At 41.2% G+C, this 24,663-nt stretch overlaps 1 protein-coding gene across 22 annotated transcripts in view; it reads left to right on the top strand.

Moving 5' to 3' along the window:
• The window catches only part of MICAL3 (microtubule associated monooxygenase, calponin and LIM domain containing 3), a 163,868-nt gene that overhangs the window by 119,192 nt on the left and 20,013 nt on the right, over positions 1-24,663 (top strand). For 13 of the 22 annotated variants that reach the window (XM_071817927.1, XM_071817934.1, XM_065840862.2 and 10 more), the window contains 11 exons: positions 77-166; positions 3,326-3,463; positions 5,581-5,643; positions 8,976-9,065; positions 9,700-9,831; positions 10,236-10,327; positions 12,678-14,553; positions 15,484-15,575; positions 19,114-19,164; positions 21,025-21,132; positions 21,876-21,969. In XM_071817927.1, the coding sequence (XP_071674028.1) occupies positions 77-166; positions 3,326-3,463; positions 5,581-5,643; positions 8,976-9,065; positions 9,700-9,831; positions 10,236-10,327; positions 12,678-14,553; positions 15,484-15,575; positions 19,114-19,164; positions 21,025-21,132; positions 21,876-21,969 (2,826 nt within the window). The other 9 variants (XM_071817958.1, XM_065841021.2, XM_071817902.1 and 6 more) reach the window with 8 other exon arrangements.

Raw genomic sequence — 24,663 nt, 5'->3', positions numbered from 1 at the left:
TTCTGTCTCTCCATCGCTTGTGTGTGTAAACGCGTGTCTGGTGTTATATATGGATGTGTGGTTCCCTCTGCTGTAGAGGGAGAGTATTGCCCTTGGGAGAAAGAGCTGCAGCAAGGCCTCTGGCTTCAACATCTCTCAGATGAAGAGGACACGGGTACATTTAAAGGTACCCATATACCATCTCCACTTCCATTTCCCCGAAGGAGGGGGGAATGTTTTAAAGAGCAGGTCCCACATGAGAAGTTTCTGTGTTGTACTTAATTGCTTTACCAGCTCCCTAAAAACTTAAGTTTTGTTGTCTTCATCTCCCTGTCCAAATGCCATAGGTCAGGTCTGACATGGCCACTGGTTTTAGGCAAAAGATAAAGCTGCCAGGTGGCTCAGGATATCTAGAAAGCCTGGGCAATTTGCTACTGTAATGTGAATGGGCAGTGACCCCTGCATATTTATAAGTTTCAGGTTTGTTCTATACACACAGTCTGATTGTACCTGTGCCATATGTCAGCCGCGTGGGATGCATCAGAAGTCCTGCGTTTAGATGGCCTGTGTCAGCAAACTTGCATTTTTTTGTTGTTGTCCTTTGTGAGTGTGTGTCTGTGTGGAGAGTCTATGGGGGAAGCTAATCAAGCTGTGGGAATCCCTCACGATTTTTCAAACAGTTGTATAATGGGAATAAAATTAATCTGATATTCCAGTCTAACTGGTTGTGTTATGTTACATGATGCATTCTCTTGCAGTTTGTTTCTGATGGTTGCTTTTTTTTGAAGCACTTGGTCCTTATAACTTGTTAATCCCTTATTTCCTCAATGTGGTTCACTAGAGCCAGAACACATAAAAGGAAAATCCAAGTGCCTTCCTGCAGGTAAGAGGGCATATGCAGTTATCAGACTGTTTATTTTGCAGCTTATGGTTGTAACAACTGTAGTTTGACTTCTGACCTTTTTTTTTTTAAAAAAAAAAAAAGGAAGAATGGTTATATTTTTTTCCAATTTAACTTCTCTGATGGAAAGAATGAGAAGTATTATTAATATGGCTGAAGAGCATAACTGAAGAAATTCCCCCATTACAGTTGCAGTGTGCTTTAGGCCTGGCTCCTAAGGAGTTGATTAGTGGTTGGCTTGTCATTCTGTTAAATATTGAGACTGCCCACTCCTTAAAAAGTGCTGATAGGTGCAACCAGAGGAGGGCTACCTTTCCAAATGTATGCACAATTAATGTTGCAATTAATGTTTCTCTTATCTCTTTCCTCATATGGGCCACCAATTAAATAAGCATCAATCTTCCTACAAAGCTTAGCAGGCAGCCTTGAGGGAAGGCTACACCAGGAGTTCTTTGAAATTCTCAAGCATTTAGACCTCAAGGAAACTTTAGTTTTGCCTGTTAGCCAAGTAACAGTCCTACATGGCTGGCTGTGCTGTGGATTATTTACTGGAAGAGGTGAGAAGGACCCCTGTCCTATGCAAAACGGGCTCAGGCCTCTCTCTAGAGACTTATGGAGTAACTGAAGATGTGTATGTTACACTGGTCTAAATGCCAGAGAAATCCATTTTAAAATACGCAGATCATGTGGGACCTGCTCTTTCCGAGCCTTGCTGAGTGACTATATACTTCTCAGCCATTGCTGGCAAACCTAAACCTTTTAACACAAAATTTTGTGTGGCAATGCAAATGCTAACTCTACTTATCTTGGGGCCTGCATGTGAGTGCTTTGGTGCGGAGTGAGAAAAGCCCGGGTTCCTGTCCTTGCAGATTGTCCAATAGCTCTGGTAGACCATGCAGTTGTGACAACTGATACGAAAGCTCTCTGATGAAGCCACAGAGACATAAAACTGCTAAATATTTGACTAAATTGTGAATCTCACTCTGCATTTGAGTTTGTGCTTCTGAACCCTTTTCTCCTTTAACAACCAGATTCTGTCCTTCCTGCAGTTCCTTCTGCCTGTTTCTGCTGCAGTTTTAATGCCAAATGTCACACACAGTCATTCTTGAAACAGAAGTCCCAAACATTTTGTCGTGTCTGGGGAAAACATGGCTGGGAGAGAGGAACTTCATTAAAATGAGACAGCAGGAAATAATGATTGCAACCTCTAGATGCTGCTAATGTTTCTTCTTTCCTTCAAACACTAGTCCACCATATGAAAATCTAATTGCTTTTGAGGTGCTAAACTGCTGAAACAGTGTTTTACCCTACTCAGTGGTAATCCAGCTGTTGTGAAAATTGGCTTCCTACTTTATAAAGTAAGTGGACGTTTTACTTTTCAGGATGCGTCTCATTTGCTTTTGAAGACCGCTCCTGCAGTCACTGAACACCTGTCCCACATAGAATGAGTTATTTTATTATGGGTAAATAAAACCTGAGCTATACTCCCATAGCAAATAGCAATAGAGAGAGGGTCTGTGAATATAGTACTCATCTCAGGGTGGATGCTCACAAAGTGGGTATTCTGCAGGAGTTAAGCATGTTGCTTATCAGTTGCTTTAAGTGCCTGTTGGTCCCTTTGACACTCAAAGAATAGCTGAGCTTTGTGTAGGCATGTAGTTGAGAAGTAATGCTGTTTCTTTTAAACGAATTCATTTGTGCAACAGGAAGCCCCTTCTGGGAAGGTGGCAGGGCTGTTAAGTCATAATGAAAAAGCTGCTATTCTTCAGAAAAAATTCTGCCCTTCGAAGAAGTCAGTACAAAAGAGCAAGAGCAAACAAATTAGTGGTTTAAGTGCTGAAGTAAGTGTGCGCCCATGTGTGCTTACACGCATATATACACACAAAACTCTGAGATCCATCATGTAGTTTAATCCACAAAGAAATATGCACCCAGCATAGAAAGGAGTGCTTAACCCAATAGTAGGGAATGAAAGACTTTGTTTTGGTGCATCAAACTACAATGCAGCTTGTCCCTTGTTTTAAGAGCAAGATGTCTTTGGCAATAATCATAACGAATAGGCTGAAGGAACTGGAAATTTCTGCAAAATTGGTATTTACATACCACATACTGTTGGACACCCAGAGAATGTCTTTCTTTTCAGCGAAGCTGCTTGCAATAATCTACAGTGATGTTTTAATAGTGTATCTCTGCCTTTGGAATGGCATTACTCAGCTTTGATGGGAAGTATGAGGGAGAGCTGTATTGGTGTATGTGTGCACAGACAATGCTGAGCTTTTTCTGTCTGTCTTGCAAACTGATCTCAGCCAGTAATATTTTCTTTTCTTCTTTTCTTACTCCTTTCCTATGATGTGTTACCTTTCCTTTCCACTGTTCTCCCCTCTCTTCCTCACTGTCCTTTGTACCACCCTGCCTACAACCTGGTGCGCCATGCCCTCCTGCTAGCTGGAAACCTTAGACTGCAGCAGATTGTAAATCCCGTTGATCCTCTGGAGATCCTGGCAGATGTGCACTGGACACACATCCGTGAAAAAGAGGAGGAGGATAAAATGGCCCCAACCTCAAAGTCCTCCACCTCCAGAGGTAATCTCCCCCCAGCCCCACAGCATCAATTCCTAGGTCACAGTTGCAGCTGTTTAACTCTGTTGCGTCTGCGCCTTCAAGAGAAGTGTACTTCACCAGGGGCAGCAGTGGTTGAAAGGAACTGCTTTCAAATTACACCAAAATTACACTTGGTTAAACACGTTACTTTTCAGGTCCGTGTCTACTTAAAACGCCTGCTTTTTCAGCTCTGTGGTGGTCTGACTTCTTCTGACCCATTTGTCTGCTTGCTTTGACTCTATAGGATCTTTCCAGACTGCACACATGATTTGATGGTGCTGGAAATCTGCCCTCAGTAACTGACTTTAGGGACAGTAATGGAAGCTGTCTCATGTTTTTTGTCACAGTGAGGACTACGCCTCTTTAAGGAAAGTGGAAGGGCTACGTTCTGTAGCTACTACAGCAAAGCCAACAGGGTTGGCTTCTGTGTTATTTCTCATCTGCTATTAGCAGGGAATAATGGAGTTACAAGGGCTTGTAAATCTGATCAGTGGTGGTTTTAACCCCCTGTATTTAAGATTTGACAGTATATCTGGGATTTTTTGAAGTGAGATGTAGTATTTTTGAGTTAACAGTTACTTAAAGGCAAATTGTAGGGGGGCAATGGCAGAAAATTAACTCTCTTGTAAGCACCTTTCAGCAGTCCCTGCTGACCTTATGCTAAACTATACTACAGTATGTTTTAAGGTAAGTATGTGATAGGCACTTTACCTTTGCAGAAACCTAGGCTTAATAAAAGCTAACCATGCAGTTGATATGTGGTGGTCTTCTCTCGAAGGCTGTGACCATTGTGCCAGAATTGTAGCGCGAGTAAGTATGCAGTGGGACGGGGTGTCTTTTACAGGAAATGTCAGATTAAATCAATGACTGATCTGTATTTAAAAAGCCTAGGGCTTTACTTCGCATTGCCTGATCATGTTCCATTCCAGATAATTATCTTTTCCTCAGAGTTCTGGAGGTTTGGTTTTGGTTTTTTTTCCTAAATCCTGGTCCAGCATGATACAATTGCAGATCAGGTTTGCTACACTTATAATTATGGTTTGTAGAATGCACTGGGATTTTCTGTTGTGAAATCTGCTCCCTGCATGTAAGAGAAGGGTATTTCCTTCCCACTGCAACTACAGAAATAGGCTGTGTTCAACTGTCTGTAACATTCAGTATTGCTAGACTAGTTGCTTAATGTTTAAGAACTCTGAGTAAAAAATGTTAACTCTGTAGCACTACAGTTTCAGAGTTTATCTTTTAATTTGTGTTTTTTAATTCCAACTTTTCCACACTGTGTTGGTACAGCCATCAGCAAAAGAAAGGAAAACCTGTGTTGATCCTTCCAAGTTGACTTTGTGGTCTTTCCAGCTTCCTTTGGGAAGCAGGGCAATATATCCTTCCCCTAAATCTGAGCCAAACTAGGACAATCCTGATTGACAGATTAGCTGCTTCAGTTACATGCAGTACAGGTATGTGCAGGCATATCAGTAGGTTTTGTTTTGTTTTATTTTTTAAAGGCTTGTCACCATTAAGCACTTATAGATACATGATAAGTTTAAAATTTGAGTTCAGCAGACAAGTTTGTTCTGGTGGAGCTGTATTCTATGATATGAGATGTTTGGAGAGTCCATCAGAGTATCACCAGCAATAGGGTTTGATTTGAAAGCCTGGGATAGTGTGGCAGTACACAGAAGCCCATCTCTTTCTATTTCGGGCACTCTTCTTCATCTGCTGCCATTCACAGCTGGGCACCGCAGGTTCTGGGGTGCCTGTTATGACCGCCCCTCTCTCATTGCTCAGCTCTTTCATCTCTTAGTTTCCCTGCTCTGCAGAGTTTCAAGTGGAGCACTGCAGCAGCATTCCACTGGTCAGATGTGGTGTTTTTCTCACTGTGCTGTCTGTATTTCCTCTAACATTGCAGATCTTAAAGGAAAATTAGGCTCCTGACATTTGTGTGTTATCTTAATTTAAATCCCAAGTCTGGAATTGGTTGTTTAACATCTTTTATTCCTGTATTTGCTACTGAAAAATTTCCCTTTGTCGCTCTTCTGTTTTAGACACTTACTGATGGTCTAATTTTGATTTTTTTACAATTTATTGTTTTTTAAATTCAGCATCCGACCTTCCCTCCGTACGCCATGAGGCGGTACAGGCGTGGCTGGAGACGGTCCCTGGAGGTAGTTTGGTGATGTTCTATGTATTCCAATGCACAATAACCCTGCCCGTCTCTTCTCCATGCCTTCAGCAGCTGAGCTGGTACTTTAACCCTGGAACTTACGGCCCTGTCGCTACTGCATGACTGGACGTGGAGGGAGGGAGGAAGGGGCAGTGTGCATGCTCACCTTGCTCAGACAGTCCATTCTTGCATGAACTCAACATTTGTTGTAACCCTTCTGAAGGCAGGACAAACAGAGAGGTTATCTTGGGTGTAATAAAGTAGAAGGAGCAATTTAGTTGAGTGTTTTGACTTGCTTTGTAAGCTGAAGATTTAGACCTGTTATACTTCCCTTAGTTCCTTGACTAAAAGAACAAGGGGCTTTCTCACAGTTGAAAAATCAAGTGACAGAGTGTGCTTAAAGCAATTGCAGTTCTCTGTAGCAACTGCAAACTCTAGTTACCTGGCTGTTGTGTCTCCTTTGACTTGGGGTTCATGTTATTTAGGAAAGCCTCAGCTGCTTTTTTTATGTGATCCTGTAAGCTCCATTACAAAACTGATGAGCATGAAGATTCTGGGTTGAGAATAAAGGAGTAAATTTGTGGAAAGCAGTGAAGGTATCTAAGTCAGCAGAACAGCAGCAGCTCGTGGCTAGGTAGTTGATCTACAGCTAGGTTGCTTTGGCGCAGCAGAAGAGCTAGCTTGCCTACAAAACTTTGCTTCTGCTGCTGCTTTGGCGAGGCAGCAGCGTTTACAAGACGTCTGCACACAAGGCAGTCTGCTCACGGCTGCTAGCTGGTGTGAACCAAGTGCTGTTCCCAGTTTCTGGCTGCTGTAGTGTGTAGCTTCTGAGTTATTGTGTGACAGCTTTTGGCCTCTTGCTCCTTATCCTAACTGCATATACGTATATGCACAGTATATGTATAATATAACCAGCCACCTGCAAGCTCTTCATGTCCCTCAAAATGGGATCCGCCCTTGCACCAAGTTGTTACTTATTTGTGCATCTGTAATTTCCTGTTGAATTTTGTGTACCAACCTATTTTAAGAGTTGATTTTCTCCTCTCTCTCCTACACTCCCTATGTGTGTCATACCAGTTCATGGCTTCTGGATCGAAAGACACATAAATGTAGTGGTATCTGATATTCCTTACATCAGAGTGACATTTTTGCAAGTTTTGATTAAGATTACTCACATCTGCTGCTACCATAAAACCATCCCATGATGTTAATTTTTCCGAAATGACATAACCTACTGCATACCTAAGCAGCAATCAGGTTGGAACACAGTTTGCATTTATTCAGTAGGTTTGTAAATGGCCCCTGTGGGCAATCCAGCCTTTGCCACATGATTCAGCCTCCTACGCCTGATATCTGTAAGATTCTGGATTTTATAAGCCTCTGACGTAAGGGAATAGGCCAGTGCTTTATCACACATAAATGTAACTTCCTTTTCACTGTAGCTGACAGAAAATAAACTAGCCCATATGTTTGTCTGTCTTAATATGGCAGAGGGGAAGAGCATGAAAAAAGATAAATTATTGAATTGAAGGAAGAAGACAAACCACCCACTGAAGGCCGTGTTTTAAAATAAGCAAAAACCTGTATTAGAGAAAGAAGAGAGGGTGCAAGACCTAAATTTTAGGGAGGATTGATTTGGTTTTAAGATTTTCTTAATTATCAACGTTAGCATATAAATGGTTACAAAAGCCACATCATCACTAGTTAAGCGGAAGGATCAGGGGCTACGCCCTGAGTCAGGAGAAAGCTGGCGTGGCACCATTCGCTCCCATATGGCTAAATTTTTTAGCTGTCCAAAACCAGGCAACCGCGTTCAGACTGCCTATTGCAGGGATGTCGAACTCATTTTTAGCAGGGGCACATCAGCCTCGCGGCTGCCTTCAGAGGGCCGAATCTGTTGTTAGGGCTGTGTAAATGGTCCTACGCCTACATTTATACAGTCCTAACATCAGATTTGGCCCTTTGAAGGCACCTGCTGAAAATGAGTTTGACACCCCTGGCCTATTGGAAACTACCTCCAGCCCAACCATGGGAACTAACTGCTGGGAGTCGTGCCAGGAGCCCTCCCAAAGCCCTCCTAAATATGAGTGTGACACTGTATGCATTTAAGTCCAGAGACTTGCACCACTTAGTTTAGTGGTATAGGTGCAACGAAGAAGGTTACAAATATATCTGTTGTCATCATTATAGGACCATATCCTATGTGTATAATTAGCAAACGTTGTGCATAATGATACACGCTGACTGTATGCACATTTGCAATAGGATATACAACAGAGTTAAATGTCCGCATGTTGTTGAACGTGAATTGATGCTAACTCACTGCACAAATCTAAAAATGTAGTTGATTAACTCCACTGTGGAAGAAAAGCTGAAAGTACTTACTTTGTTTCTTGTATTTAGATTATGTCCTATGAAAATGCTTAACAAAAAAAAATAGGCAAATCATCCAAAGCACTAGAAATGGGACAAGGTGTCGTAAGGTTTAGTTTTTCTTTCTTTTAAAATGTCATTTAATAATGGAATTTATACCACACAGTTTGGTCTTGTCTCTCCTCCTAAATTAAATCCTCTCATAAGGAGTTTTGTCAAATACTCTTTTCAGAGTTATAAATTCAAGAATCTTTTCTTTATTTTGATCCAGCAAATCAAATTATGATCTGTAACAGAAAAGAAAGTTTTGAATATATCTTTTTATTTACTTAAAAGTATCTCAGTTAATTTCTGTCCTAGTTACTTGTAACGCATGTCAGGTTTCTTAGACCTTTTTACTAAGGACTGCTGTAGCTGCACAGGTTTAAACAGTTTCCAAATATTATAATAATGATCCGTCCTGGAGCTGGACATTGTCTCTGACTTACATCCTCAAAAACCTGTTTCATTTTCAAGATGAACAGTTGTGGTACATTGTGAGGTTTCAATTTTTGCATCATACACATATGCTATAAAGTGGTGGTAAGTGTTCTGGTATGGTAAAGAAAAAATAATCTTCCTGGAAGAAGAGTAAACTTTGTTCTGGTTTGGTGTCCAGAAGTCCCGTTCTTGTTTAATTCTTCACAAGGCCTGCTGCTCAGAAAAGCCCCAGCTGCTTTCACTGCAAGTGCCTTGGAGACTCCCCAATGGCAGGCATTCCTTGATTTGAAAGACTCTTGATGTATCATTTCACCATAGATGCCTTTCCAGCTGACACATTTCAGGATTTGTTGTTTCAGCAGCAATTAATAAATATCTCCATTATAAGCTGTTGTTACAGTTCAGTGTAGAACCTTTTCACTGTGTAGTGTTTTGTTAGATTTTTTTTCTTTTCTTTCTCAATATTTGAATATATTCTAGCTCCATGTGAGGACGAGCTGGGCACAGAGCCTGCAGACACAGAAGGGCAGGCTGGTGAAGAGGGAGACACGTGTGCAGAGCTGGATGACGGTAGGGAACCACTGTGCACCATTTAAACCTTTTAATTGAACAGAATTGTATTGGCAGAAAATACTTGGGATGAGGGTACTTAAACCTGATGTGACTTTTAGTGATGTAGGGATTTGTTTCAAATACCCAAGAGGGAGCCAGGAGTGAAGGACAAAAAGAAACAGAAGAACCTCAATGCCATGGGTTGTAGAATAAATTTCTTCTGTTCTCTCACCATTTACTAACTAGAGGGCTTGGTCTTGTGTCTGTATTCAGTACGAATCCTGCTGAATAACGGAAATAGAAGTAAATTTGTGAAAAGTCCACGATATTGTTCCAAAAATCTTCCCTTGCTAGTGTAAAATGAACTGCATGTGCCAGAAAACACTGAAACATTTCCAGAAAACCAGTAAGGTATGACTTCAATTACTGATTTAGTTATTTGTACTAATAGTCCATCATTTACTGTTTAAATTATTCTAATTAGCACACACAAAAAGGAGTGAAACATTTAAGTATTCAGGTTGTGAAAGCAATTAGCACCATGTGAAGAGAAAGGAAGGATTATGAAATATTTTAAAATGATAAACAGATGTCCTGATGGACTTGTAGCCAAGATTTCTTGGTTTTTTCCTCCCACCCCATGTGGGATCAGATGACATCCCATCTGATGCAGAAGCAGAGTTTCGCTTACATCAAGGTCGCATGGAAGAGCCAGATCTAAAAGTCTCTGAGGATGAAGAAGATGAAGAAGGAGCAGAAGGTGCTTCTTGCAATGTGACAGAAGGTAATAGCTTTGCCACCAGTGTTTGAATGATTGTAATTGCATTTGAGGCAGTCTATACATTTATTAGATTTAAAAGAAGACAGTCTCTTGGATTTGAACCATCTGGTGGTTCTCAGTGGCAAGGTATGTGCTTGCATTAACATTTTGAGAAGAATGTTCTGAATCCATTAGTTACAGCTCCCTAAAGCCTGAGAATCCATCTAACTGCTTTTTCTTATATAAGTTTTAACGTTAAAAAGCTTGTACCATTTTTGAGATTTAAAATTTTTTATCTGTGTTCCAAGATGTCCAATCTAGACTTTGTAAAAAGCCAAGAAATTCATCACTACTTCCTGTGTGTAACATAAAAAAAAATAGAAAGTTAGTGGTCTCATGTGTTTTGGCAACATTTTTGCTTTCCCTAGATCCGTGCAAGCCATCCATCCCTATTCAGTCGTCTAGCGAAAGTGTTCTTCCTCTGTCTCCAGCTGAGAGTCCCAAAGCAAAACAAGCCGAGGTAAGAAAGGGAACCTTTGAAGTTTTCCATTCACTACCTGTACTTTCAATAGAGCGGTTTGCTGGATAAACTATTAAGGACTGACAGCAGTGGGCTTCCTTTTTTGTCCTGTCTCTATAATTTATGTTGATCTTTATGAAATCTGACTTCATTTAGACTTAAGAAATAATGTACCATCTTTCCTGTCTTGGGAGTGTAGTAACTCTGTCACAGTCACATAAGTTCCCATCACAAAGCCCCAAAAAGAATTACATAGGATATTTTAATTTCAATGTGCAGTTAATGAGAGATATGTATAATGCATGATGGGAGCCATAAGTAAGGTGTTTCCTGTTTATCCTGGTTTGACTATCTTTTCTGTACCAAAAGCAGATTCTGTACAGTTGCAATTCAAAATTATATTTGTATTACTTAGTAATAACCAAAGCAGTGTTTATTTATTCCAGAGTAACAACGTAGTTCAGCTTAAGGAAGTGAGACATAAATGATGTACTGTCATATTGTCAGGCCTGGAGTCAGCATGCAAGCACACTGTGGTGTTTCCAGCTACTGGTGTGTAAGAGCAAGAAGTACATGACCCTTAAAATGTTCAGTTCAAATTTTTCCCTCTCAAGTGTTTGTTTTTGAGCAATTGCTAAAAGATTAGACTTTATCCTGGAGAGTTTTGTCATGAACCAGTTTACTTTTACAATGAACACATTATGGGATAAGACTGGTTTGCTGACAGCAATTGATGACATTTGCTTCCTATTAAAATTAAGGGGTTTTCTTTTTGGGACCTTCTAATGATTCTGTTAGACATAGTTATTGTTTATATCAAGACAGTGCCTAAATGCAGTACTCAAGACTTGGGTGTTTAATGTGTGTCATACAAGCACACAGATAGAGAGGTTCATGCTCTAATGGTCATGTGCAAGTTACACCAGACTGTCTGCATTCAAAAGAAAGCTGGTGCAAAAGATCATAGAATTGCAGAATGTCCTGAGTTGGAAGGGACCCCCAGCGATCACCTAATCCAACTCTTGTCCCTGCATATGACAGCTCCACAGTTCACACCATGTGTGTGAGGATGTTTGTCCAGTCTCTTCTTGAACACTGTCAGGCTTGGGGCCGTGACACCTCCCTGGGGAGCCTGCTCCAGTGCTCCACCACCCTCTGGGTGAAGAACCTTTTCCTCATGTCCAACCTAAACCTCCCCTGGCACATCTTCCTGCCATTCCTTTGGGTTCTGTCATTGGTCACCAGAGAGAAGAGATCAGCACCTCCTCCCCTTGTGAGGAAGCTGTAGCCTCCATGAGGTCTCTCCTCAGTCTCCTCTTCTTCAGGCTGAACAAACCCAGTGACTTCAGCCACTCCTCATACGGCTTCCCCTCCAAACCCTTCACCAACTTCGTAGCCTTCTTCTGGACACTCCCCAGAAGCTTTATATCCTTTTTATCCTGTGGCGCCCAGAACTGCACTCAGTGCTCCAGGTGAGGCCGCACCAGTGCAGAGCAGAGCGGGACAACCACCTCGCTGCCCAGCTGGCAATGCTGTGCTTCATGCACCCAGGACACAGTGTCAACAGCTCCTCCCAATTTTGTGTAATCGGTGAACTTACTTAGTATTCCCTCAAGTCCCGTGTCTATGTCACTTATGAAGACATTGAAGAGCGCTGGTTCTAAGACAGATCCCTGTGGAGCCATGCAAAAAAATATGTCATTGGGAAGAATAATACCAGAACTTAACAAGAGGTGTCCACTGCCCAAGGGTTAAATTCTAAAACAACTAATTGTGCAGCTGAGTAATATGGCAGTCTGGATGTAGGAGACGAAAACCAAGACTACTCAGACCATTAAGGGGCAAGGGAATAGCAGTCTAATTTACACTTAACAGAGAAAGCAACCCTTGCTTTAAGAACACATTACAACAGATACTAGCCAGCAGAAAATGCTGTCTTGATGAGAACTGGAGAGACTTGCATCAAATCTGTCTGAGATAAGGGACCTCCACAATATACAGAGCTGGAAATTCAAAGGGAGAGCACAAAAGTATAGAAGCAGGCTTCTGGAATTCAGTTTAGCGTTTTTTCTTCCAAATATTAAATTTGCTTTGTCATCTACAAAGGATGGTTTATACAATGGCACAGAAAAACTGAACCACACCTGATGAGAAATCCTAAGTGGTGTTCAGACCTGCGAATGGGATGCTACATGTGGGTTTTTTTAGTCTTGATGATTGGATGGTTTCCTTATTGCTGACTTTGATAAAAGCAAAAAAAAAACAAACAAAACACAACAACCAAAAAAAACCAAACCAGTATTCTAATGTGCCCAATGACTATTAATATTTCCTTTTTCATTTTTTGTAGGATATAAAAGATCCACTGGCTGGAGTACTCCGTGCAATAAAATCTCCAGAGGCACGCTTTTTTCCTGAGCCTTTCCTCCTTGAGGAAGGACCAAAGGATGAAATTCCCCAAGACAGGAAAGTTAAGAGCCCTTTGGTACCACTCTCTCCTGTGTTATCCCAGCCGGCTGCATCACCAGAAGCCATTGCACCTACATCGCTAGCAGAGTCTCAGCCAGCAGCATCACCATTGGCTTCATCCCCAACATCTGCTCAAACACCTATCTGTTCCCAGCCTTTGCCTTCTGCTGAAACATCCATTCCATCCCCAGCAGAGCCTCCAGTGTGTTTCCAACCTGTCCCAGCCTTAACGTCTACTCCTTTAGCCAAACTGGTCCTTAGGGGCCAGGATAGTGAGGTGGAAAAACTGGGGAGCCCTACTACTGCAGAAGAAGCCCTGAAACGGAGTAATCTTGTAGAAGAGTTCTGGATGAAGAGCGCTGAAATCCGGAGGAGCTTAGGACTCACCCCAGTAGACAGAAACAGACGCTCAGAGACTAACTTCACTGTATCTGCCCTTGAAACAACTCCTCTAAAGGCTTTTGATAGCGAGAACATTTCAGGGGATGAAAGGGTTCACCTCGTGAAACCCCAGCCTGCTCCAAGAAGACAAGGACTGTCCAAGCTAGAAAACGAGCAGATTTCTCTGCTCACTCCAAAATCTCCATCAGAAAAAGAACTAAAGAGTTCCAGTGAAATAAGGGGAGATGTATCCAGCAGTTCTGGACTTGGCCTTCAGGAGAGCTCATCTAACATGAGAACTATGGCTAGCCAGAGCTTCAACACTTCTGACTCTACCATGCTTACTCCTCCATCAAGTCCACCACCACCACCTCCTCAGAATGAAGAACCGGCCACTTTGCGTAGAAAGAGGCATCAAGCAGTCTGGCAGAACGAGGTTCAAGCCAGGTCACCCCCAACACCAGCATCAACACCACCTGCTCCCTCACGCCGTGAGCTGACCTCTGCTGCCAAAGAGTCAACCCAGCCCAAAAAAGATGATGTCCGGAAGTCTTTTGCAGAGAGTGTGGATGAGATTCCTTTTGCTGATGATGTAGAGGACACGTATGATGACAGGACAGAAGACTCAAGCCTTCATGATAAGTTCTTTACACCTCCTACCAGTAGGCCAAGGCCAGAGAAACCACTTCTTTTGCCCTTGGTCAAAGAAAATGGTGGTCCACCCTCAATGGAAGGAGAGGTTAACCAAAAGAAGAGAGTGTTGCCTGAAATTTCTGTGGAGGCGAAGGAGCTTGCTGAAGAAAGAATGAGAGCCAGAGAGAAGTCTGTCAAGAGCCAAGCACTGCGTGATGCCATGGCTAAACAGTTGTGTAAGATGAAAGATATGGAGATGGCTGCAGCTGCTGCTGCTGAGACCACAAGGGCACGAAAGGCATCTTCTATGCCCTTGAAGACCAAAGAGTTGTTTTATGACTCTCCAAAGCATTTGGCCTTGAAACTAGCAGAGGGATCCACACTAAAGCATGAAGCTGCTAGTGAGAAGTTCTCAACTCCTGCTGCCGATGTAGCTGGACCTGAAGGGTCTGTTACCTCTTCAGAAGGCTCTAGTGGGAAGAGTAAGAAAAGAACTTCTCTTTTCTCACCTCGTAAAAACAAGAAGGAGAAGAAATCCAAAAATGACAGCAGGCTTTCTGACAAATCTAGCGGTGGGACAGAGGAAGGAACAAAGCCTAAGTCGTTGTGGAAGTCTGTTTTCTCTGGGTATAAGAAGGACAAGAAGAAGAAGACTGATGACAAATCCTGCCCAAGTACTCCCTCCAGTAGTGCCACTGTGGATTCTGGCAAGCACAAAGCTTCTCCGTTGATTACAGCTGCAGGTACAATAGATGTGTGCTGCTGCACTGGGTACTTTTCCTACAGCTAGGTGTCCTTGCAAGTAAGTTTGGCTTACTTTGTCATTCAGCTACGGTGCTGAGTGACACTGCTCCCCAGTGTTAAATGGGCAGATCAGGGTAAGTGCCAGAATTGTATGTTCGTGTATTGACAAAATTAGTTGATATGCCACTGAAAGAATGGATCCTTAAGTAGACATCTCACTCTTGATATGTACAAGGCACATCTGCTTTCTGCCTTAGACTGATTTGAGAAATAAGCACTATTTGCTGGAATCAGTTGTTTGTGACATTTCATCTCTGTTTTAAATCTGATCCTCATATTTTCCTTGGGTGGTCCGTTTTTTTTCTTTCAGCCTGGCTCCATGCATGCAGGAGACTGCAGAGACGCAGTCATTCCTGTGTTCTCAGTGATGTGGCAACTGTCTGCTGGTCTGCGAAGTGGGGATTCTGTGGCCTCGTGTAAATCTCTCACATGCCAGCAGGAGCAGGCAGAGATGTTTAATGGCAACTTGTGAAACTGTAAATAAATCAGCCATAAATGTGATTGAAAGTGAACGTGTTACATTTCTCTGGCCTTGCACAAGTAGCCAAAACAGTGCCAGCTGCTGTCATCTGCTGTATCTCTTGTAAGAGCATTGATACAGTACAAAGGGAGAATCATGACCATTACTTTTAACAATGTTTATGGAAAGTGATGCTCTCTTGGAATGAGGCTTCTAACTAATATTGATCATTTTGTGAAGTGGTGCCTCTCTGATCACTCTAATTCCAGGTGAAGCATCTGAGGCTGGCATATAAGGACAAAGTGTTTTTGAAGTTCAGTCAAACAACTTATCATCTGAGTTCTGAAATGTTTACAGAAAGAATAGTTACCGCTTCTCTAACTTCACCGTTTTATTCCCGGCTTCTCAGATTTGCAACTCCGTCAACACCTGAGTTTCTCAGAGGACTCTGACCTCTCCAGTGATGATATTCTGGAACGTTCCTCCCAGAAATCCAAGCAGGTAGGCAGATGGGCAATTCGTTTTAGATGGTTCTAGCATCATGCAGATCACAGACGCAGAGAACAACATCAGAAATGTGGATGATTAATTTTGTTGTTTTTACTATTTCTTTCATGGAACAGGCTTTCCTGTAAGTTGGTGGACTGTTCTGTCTGAAATAAGTTGGTTTCATAATTGCAAGCTACTCCCCACTGTTATTATATGAAGGATCAGTTGTCTCCTTGTGACGTTACATTACAACAGTCACAGTCATAATAGTGAATTTTGTCCCAGTTGTGAGCATGCCAATGATCTACAGAAAACAGACATTTAATGCCAGAAGGGTAAATTTCACTGGCTCTAATGTTATTGGCAAAAAGATAACAATGAGATAGTTCTCACTTTTTGTCAGGGTCCGATTTTAGGATGTTGTTTTACCAGCCTCTTTGATAGATTGAAGTGGTAGAATTGCAAGCAAACTACAGACAGGAATGTACTCTTGCATACATCAAGAACATAGTCAAGCCAGATCTTCAACTAAGAGGTAAGCTACAGGTTGCAGTTTTGCAGCTCATGCAGGTTTGCTTATTTTTACTGGGAGAAGAAAATGTGTACAGTCTGAATCAGTACCTTCTCTTTTTGGGGAAAAGATGAACCATTAACTGTTCCTTCCATTTTGACCCTGTTTTCTTCAAGGACTTCTTGGTTGTTGCTGAGTATTTCCATATGTCTGTGTGTGCAGATAACAGCTGTGAAATACATAGTAGTGAACCCTTATGAAATGCCAATAGATAGGGGTTGTTGTTAGCCTGGTGTTCTCGTTCCAGTGTGGTCTGGTCTCTGCCAGTGGGTGTCCATAAAAGCCCAGAGAGAAAAATACATTTAGTTTATTTGCACATGTTTATATGTGGAAAATATATGGTGAGAGCCAATTGCCAAAGTTAGTTGCTTTTAAAATATTTCAATATTAGTATGGCACTTACTGCAAAAATAAGTGAAAAATATAAGGAGCAGCTCAATCATTGGAATGGGAAAGAGCCCTTCTTTCATTTCTGAGGGCTTCTAAGCTCTGTTTGGTTTGGACGAATAAGTAGAGAGATCATTGACCCTACAGAACATTAAGGACCTTCTGATACTGAAGCATGAAAAAAATCTGTTCCCACTGCCCCTTCCTGGTGGTGACTGGTTCACATGTTAAAAACACGTGGGAAGAAGAGGCCATCTGAGTGGGTAGTGGTCACATACACCAGTGGTCTGTGCCTCCTGTCTCAAACCTGTCATCCAGTGTGCCCAAATTGCTCTCCAGTGGCAGGATCTAGTTGATACTTGACTCAGATGCCAAAGCTGTGGAAGCAATGCAAATTGAAGTGTCACAGGAAATGCCTTCTATGTATATATAGTGGAAAAAAAATTAGAATAACTAATGAATTTAAGGATGGTGGAAGGAGCTGATGAAGTAGGAATTTTCTGCATTGTACTTCTCTCTTTTAATTTCTCTCCCTACTTGATCTAGATCTTTTCGAAGAGGAAGATTATTTTGGTTTTATTTTATTCCCTTTTTTTTTCTCCCCCTCCCATTCCTCCTTGCATGCCCCCAAGGCCTTTCATGAGAAATTCTGCATTTTCCAAGAGATACAGAAGAACGAGGTACCTGTGGCTAGCAGAGGGCAGAAATGCAATACGGGGGGTTCAGATAAGAGTTACAGAGTTACTGCTCTGCCTTTTTAGGCTCCTTCAGGAGGAAGGAGGGCTTCAGTTAGGTGCATGCTTGTTTTTAGGTGCGCTTTGATGGTCACTTTTTTGTTTCTGTGCTAAACTACTTTGATTTAGAATAGCTTTTGCAGAAAAGAAAAAAAAATCTCATCACTGAGCGTTGGAGGGGACAGGTGACAATGGCAGATGTCTGGAATCCTAATACTGAAAATGTCTCACCAGCCTTGTCGTCAAGGGTACGGTGGTGGTGTCTCATTTTCTCCTATTTGCTGTTGCTGAAGTTACATTAAGAATTTATTTTTCAGCATCTACCTATTTTCTAAAGAGTAGTTTTGAGAATTAATTTATTTAGAGGAAATGAATCTGAGAACTCCACTTACCTAGTTTAATCGCATCCTGTCCAAGGATGTAGAATGTACATGCAAATACTGGACTGCTTTGCTGTCAAAAGAAATGTAGCTGAACTTCAAGATGTCAAAACTGACTTTGTGCTGATTTGGGATGGGGGGTTATATTTTTAAAGTTGCAAACTACATGCTCCTTACTATGGTAAGAATTTACTTCCTGTGTGCTACATAACTTTTATGTGAACCCCTCTCTCAACTGAAATTCTGCTTGTGCTGCTTTTTTGGTAACTGTAGTGAGCTTGCTTCCCAGACAGCTTGCTCTGTTTAGCCTGTTCTTTGTGATCAGCGGTGTATTAATTCAGTGTTGTTTAATGTAGTATCTTTCAAGAGAAGCATCTTGTAAAGAATTCCTAATGTAAATGCCCCGTGGGCCTCATGCTTATAGGTGTGTGTCGTTGTGAGTGTTTTTGTTGTTGTTCCTGTACAATTGTGATATTGTGATTAGATGTGTGTTTTACGATGGTAGGTAGCTTGCTTTATACTGAAGTTTGCATACATCCTGAAGTTGTTCTGTGGCTTTTCATTTGTCACTGTGTTTACTTAATTGAATGTGAAAATGCAAAATGCTGGCTGTTTGCCCAGAATGGCACAATGCCCTCTGTACTTCATGACGCAAGGGAAATTTACATCTCTTATAATAAACACTTTAGTTTACTTTCCTTACTTTCAGGTACAGGGTAATGCAGAATGTCCCTGGATAGAGAAGGTAGCGATTTGTCCTTCCTTTCCTCCTCCTTCTTCTTTCCTCCGCCTTCCTTCTTCTTTCCTCATCCCTTTTCTCCTCATCCCTTTTTTTATCATAATTTTATCTCCTCCAACTCTCTGGAGGCTCTCTTTTTAGACAGAGAGATTCCATTACTGTAGGGCACATCACCCTCTCTGAACCCATCTGGTGTTTCTCCTGTCACAAAGCAGTGAGAAAGATTTATGATGTTAGTTAAGTGCAAATGATCGTTTCTATGAAGTAGAGATAGTTTAAACCCATTAAATAAACACAACTCCTAGGAGATGTTGTAAATCAGATTGTAAACGGAGAGTTGTGTGACAGAGTAATACGTGGTTCTCTGAGCCGGTTCAGACCAAACATGCCCCCAAATAAGCCATTATTCCAAATCCTAAGCCAGAATTTTGTATGTGTGTATACATGTACTTGCTCAGTGAAGTTTAAAACCATAGGTAGGTAAAGGCCAAGTTGACTGTATCTTCAAAGAGGCCGCAAAAGCCATTTGCCTTCAGGAGAGTGCTAGAAACTTGGTTTTGCAGACAGACGTTCCATTGTGCTTCACCAGTCTGGGTCATGTTCAGCATTTGCACAGTTTTATGTTTCATTTAAAACCAGCTTTGTTTTATTAATGTGCATCTGTTTTCAATGTTGAACTGATTTTGCTTCATTTTGTATGTTTTTTATTTTTTTTTCCTTTACCATTCCCCCTTTAAAGTCGATTTATGTACCACACGCCTTGGCATTCAAGAGATCATATTCGTCAAAGGTAGTATCTCCATTCCCACTAGTTGGCCATTGTTGCATTGCATGTCCCTATATTAACCCATTTTATCCATAGCTACCCATCACATGTGCACTAACATCACAAATGTTGACTGTGCATGCGTGAGATGTTAGCAGACACGGGCAGCAAATTCTTTGTAGAGGTTGTCGGCCAAAAATGCGTTAAGCTCCGCATTGTCTGTCTGGTTAGAATGCATGTGATTATCAGTGCACAGCAGTGCATCTCTGTACAGTGATGTGAATGATCTTTAAGCTTCAGAACAAATTGATTTTCAAGGCAATTTAATATGTATGCATAATATTTTTTTTTAATACTGAGAATACAAGCTCAAGTGAATCGTCACACTTTAATCAGCATCCTTCAGAACTGCTGAGTTCACTGAATTTGTAGTGAAACTCTGTCAAGCTAAAATCGAGCTAGAAGTTGCATTTCTATTTCAGGAATGTTGCTGGTTTCTGAAATTCTTATTGTCTTGTCTTCACAGTCACAACAGTGTTACATGGGATAGGAAAGTCACACACTTTATCACTTTGCCTTCTGTTTTGGGTATGATTGTGGATTTTGTGTTAGAAAAAAACAAAGAAAAAAGAAAGAGTAAGGTGTTAACTTCTAGGAGCTTTAACAATGGTGGTTGCTAGTCACCTGTCTGAGGGATTTTTAACAGAGCTGTGATATTACCTTAAACTCTCTTCTACCAAGAACAATAAACCAGAGATAGACTGGCCAATGTGGCAGTACAATAACTAGATAAAGCAGATTTCAGAGTGGTCTGTCTTAACATTTTGTCCTTGAAGTTGACTAACCATGGAGAAGATCTCTTTCCAGAAGTGGAAGACATCTGTCTATAGCTGTCCCTTAAAGCCTACATACATGTATATGGGAAGAGAGTTCTCTTCTTCACTGCAGTTCATTTAATACCTTTGTGAAGTTTCTTCAGCACTCTTAACAGTCTATGAGAAGAAGCCTTCCTAGACTACAACACAAACAACTAGTATACACGATAAGATATTAAACCCCATTTCAAAAATGTTAAAAAGACTTACTTGTTTTAAAACTAGTTTCACTGAGGGGAAAATAAGAGGAGGAAATATGTTTCTATTTCTATAAACATAGCCTTTCTCCTTTTGGATGTCTTCTGGTGTTGTAATATTCTAGTTGTAGTTTAGGAGTTGTTTGCTCTGTTTCACACCAGCCAGTTTTGTGGGGTTGCTCTTGAGATGGGATTTCTCATCTCACACCAGAATGTCATTCTGCTTTCAAATGTCTTTTTGCCTTCTTGATTCATAGAAAAGTTGCAGAAATTTACACAGGTAGTCTCTACCAGTATAACAGCCAACTATGGATGTTCTTGCTCCAGAACAAAATAGAGAAAGGGGAATACCAATAAAGTGACACTAGTCTATAATAATTTCTTCACTTATACTGCTGTATCTATTCACATAGATATGCATTTACCCTCTTTTAAAATGAAATCAAGGTTACCCCTCTATGTGGTACTCATGATTTAACTAAATCCATTTGGCTAAATCTGTTGAGAAATAAGATATAGATTTCATTTGCTCTTTGGAGAGAGGTTTCATATAGCAGTGGAAGATGGGGTGGGACATTATATAAAATCACAGCTTTGCAGTTGGCTTTTATGCTTCTCCACTCCTGATTTGACCCTGAAATTGTTGCTCACTGCACTGTGAACACCTTTGCCTACAGAAGCTTGACTTTTGACACGGCCATGGCAAAGACAAAATACCTCCCTTCTGAGATTTTGGAGGAGAAGATGGTCATCCCTCCCCCCATACTTCTGAGTGTCCAAAAGAAATCTGCTCCTGTTTTACCTTATTTTAGAGAGCCTATACAGAAGAGGAACTGAATGCCAAGCTGACCCGACGAGTACAGAAGGCTGCCCGCAGACAAGCCAAGCAAGAGGAGCTAAAGAGGTTACACAGAGCTCAGGTACTGTCTTGCAATCTTCTTGTCATGGCAGATCGTTAACTATGTGAAAGCACCACGATCCTGACATTCCCCTGTGCCTGTCAGAAGAGGATCCAGAGACACAATTTCCCTCTGTTTCTACATGGTTGTCCATGCTCCTACTCCCTCTTTTCAAATTTTATATTGTGTCACAGATGAGGGAAGAATGGCTGAAACCTATCATGACAGTTTTCCAGTGAAAAAAATAATGACCGTAACACCTTTCTAGCTGCAGAAGAGTGAAGCATCATGCACCGACTGGAACAGCGATAGTCAGATAATGAAGATGCACCTATCATTGCTTTGCTAGATTATGCTACTGGGTGAAGTGTTACCAAATTAACCTTTCATTACCAGAGAACCTGTTGGAAAACTGCTGGCATCATCTGTAGGTGACGGGATTTGTTTAAAACTCAAAGTATGGGCTCAGCTGACTGAATAGCATCACCTTTCACTTCAGCATTTATGAAGGTGATTTGAGTTGTAGGAAAAAGGGGGGAGTATCATGGTGTTTGCAAAACCAAGGGATAGAATGCAAGGGGGTGGGAAGGATGTTGTCACTGGAGGGGCTGTGATGCTCAATTTTGAAGCAGTGTATTGTTGAATATAGATACTTGTTTTTCAAAAGGCCGATTTGACTGAAGTCACTTAGTGCTGGATGAGTGCTGCAGACAGAGCAGGAGAATTGCTGTTGGTGAGGTTCTCCTCCATTCTTCTCTGAACAGATCATCCAGCGGCAGCTTGAACAAGTGGAAGAGAAGCAGAGGCAACTCGAGGAGAGAGGGGTTGCTGTGGAGAAGGCCCTTCGGGGAGAAGCAGGTATCCATCAAAACTTGGTTTGCTTTTTAATGTGTTCTTATCAAGTGCCTATGCAGTAGTCCATAGCTGCTTGGATTTTAGAGGCAATTAGACTGTTAGAGCCTAGAAACAGAGTCCAATGTGAATCTGTTCTCCCTTTTCTACTATCTTTTTGAGGCCTTTGTGGTTCCTGTGTTTCTTCTAATATTGGGACTTCCCTATGGCAGAGACTCAGTTCTCTTGTCTTTGCCTCAGGCTTAGGAGATAATCCTCAAACTATGAATAATGGCTGACTGACCATTTTTGCACATAACTGGATATTACAGCTAGAAAATTGCAGGGGTTTCCTAGCTGCAATTCACAAAAAACTGCCACAGTAAGAGAACCCTGTTTGTGTGTTAAGGAAGTAATTGTGAAACTGTGTGTGCTTTCTCTATTGTGTTGGATTATCAAGGTAGTGTCCTTGCAAGGGACCATCACAGAACATCTTCCTCACTGCACAGCCCAGCACACTGGCTACTTCCAAGAAAGTTGTGCGGCACAGAAATGCACACATGTTCTGAAAGGTATCCCTGTCAAGCTGTTAAAGGAAAGTTATGCGTACTTGAAATTAAATTAAATGAATATCATCTGACCTGGCAAAGCGCAAGAGTGGAGGAGTACTTGGTTCAGATAATTCTGATAGTAGCATAATGTTCTGGAAAAAATAATCCTTGATTGCAAGGAGTCAGATATCCAACAGGCAAATGCAGTGTGCGTATACCTGACAGGCCCAGGATTATGTCCCTGATTACAAAAATCAGAGATCAGAAATGGTCATAGTTGAACAGGTGTTTGGAAAATGTTTTGGTTTGTTGCTTGGATTGAGGAGCGATCGCTCTGCCTGCGAAGATGGAACTTGATTAAGCAGTGAAGGTCACCAGAAGAAAAGTCTGTTGTGACTCAGCCTGGATTAGGTACGTTTGATGCTCCGTGAGGGCAGGACTGAGTGGTTACCAAAGCAAATAGGTACTGCAAGTGTGGAGACCAATCTTGACGACTTTGGTTTTGTGATTTGACTGGCTTTTTCATTTGCTGGTTCAAAAATAAGCCTTGTGCAAAAAACTCTGTGGTGATGCCTCCTTCCTTATGCTGTGTATTTCTGTGTGGGCCTGCTCTATTCTCTGCCCTGCCAGTTACTGCACTTAGTAAAACCACCTCTCATTTCTAATTGTTCTTTTCCTTTTTCTTCTTTTCATCTGGAAGTCCGTCTTGTTTACTCAGCTGCTAAATAACTTTCACGTAAGACATGTCAGCACAAAAGAGAACATTTTTTATAATAGGAAGTTCTCTCATTGAAAAATGATAGAAGAATGCCTAAAAAACATTCAGAGAACATGACCAAGAGTAAGAATTGCTGGTTTATGTGAAAGACTTCAGAATTAAACTATTTTCTTATTCCCAGCTCTCCCAAAATGGAATCTTAGATGAGCTTGTATATTTGTGCATTTCCTAGCAGAATTACAAAATTGTTGGTCACTCTTTCTTTACAAATTGAATATCTTTCTTCAGGAAGTCTCTGGGGTATGCTTTGTTCTTGCAATGCATTTCTATCATCAGATCATATTTTCTAGTTACAGAAGCGTAACTCTGTCATAAAGAATTCACCAGCCTCAACTCTTCAAGTGATTTCAGGGATTAACAAGAAACACATTATGCTGGGGGGTGGGAGGTTGGGGACAAGGGGAAGCATGTTCTAGCCTGTGTTGACTGAAACACAAGAGTATGAATTCCATCCTTTACCTCTCTAGCCACACTTGCATGGACATTTTACATATGTTTTCAATAAAATAACTGAATTTCTTCTTATTTTTTAAAATCTGAGACATCAAATTCAATATGTACAAATAATTTCTGCCTCAAATATCGACTAATTATTCAGGAGTCCAGTATAATTTTCTTGTCGTGTGATGTCATGCTCTTATCTCTGATGGGCCCCTCCACTAATGAAACCATGTAACCAAAAGTTAAACTAGGGAAGCACAGGGTAAAGTGGTGTTGTCACCTGAAACAAAAATATCTTTTCCTTTCAATAAGCTTGTACAAGGGGAAGAAATGAGGGAGGGTGGGAGGTGCACCTCCTGCGCACGTACCATGTCCACATAAATAGAGAAGGATTGTGATGCAGGACCGAAGTAATGGCCGTCCCATAGGCAGTAACTGGTATTAACAGTTCTAGGAGAACATATTGGGCTCTGTAGTGAGGGGATTATTCAGCTTCCCCCTCTGTAGGGAAAGAACAAATCACTCACTGATTTAGGCATTTAAATGTGAAATTTTAGACACTATAATAGTAGTTTCCTGCTACTAAATACATGAAAATCCTGACAGAAGAAACAGAATTCTTTACTTTGTAATGATTATTTTCTTTTTCTGTTGTAGAAAAAGTCCCACAAGACCATCTGAACTACATCTCTATATCATTTATCGCATTTTAGCATGTTGTCTGTTAGTCATCTCTCCTGTTTATGAAGAATTTCAGATTTTGCTTTTGTAGAGGTCTTCCAAGAACTTTAATTCCTCAGATCTCTGACCTCTGGACCTCTTTCCATTTTTAGAAAAAAGTGTTTTTCAGTTAGACTGGTGAGAACAAAAACCAGTACTATAGGTAAGAATTTGTTTACTTAGAATAATTTTGCTTCTATTTCACATTTCATCTTTAATATCTTCTTGCCA

This window comes from Patagioenas fasciata, chromosome 1 (assembly GCF_037038585.1).
Source record: "Patagioenas fasciata isolate bPatFas1 chromosome 1, bPatFas1.hap1, whole genome shotgun sequence".
In the NCBI taxonomy this organism is placed as follows: domain Eukaryota; kingdom Metazoa; phylum Chordata; class Aves; order Columbiformes; family Columbidae; genus Patagioenas; species Patagioenas fasciata.
Note: the sequence above shows the minus strand (reverse complement) of the source record. Positions and strands in the feature narration are given on the sequence as shown.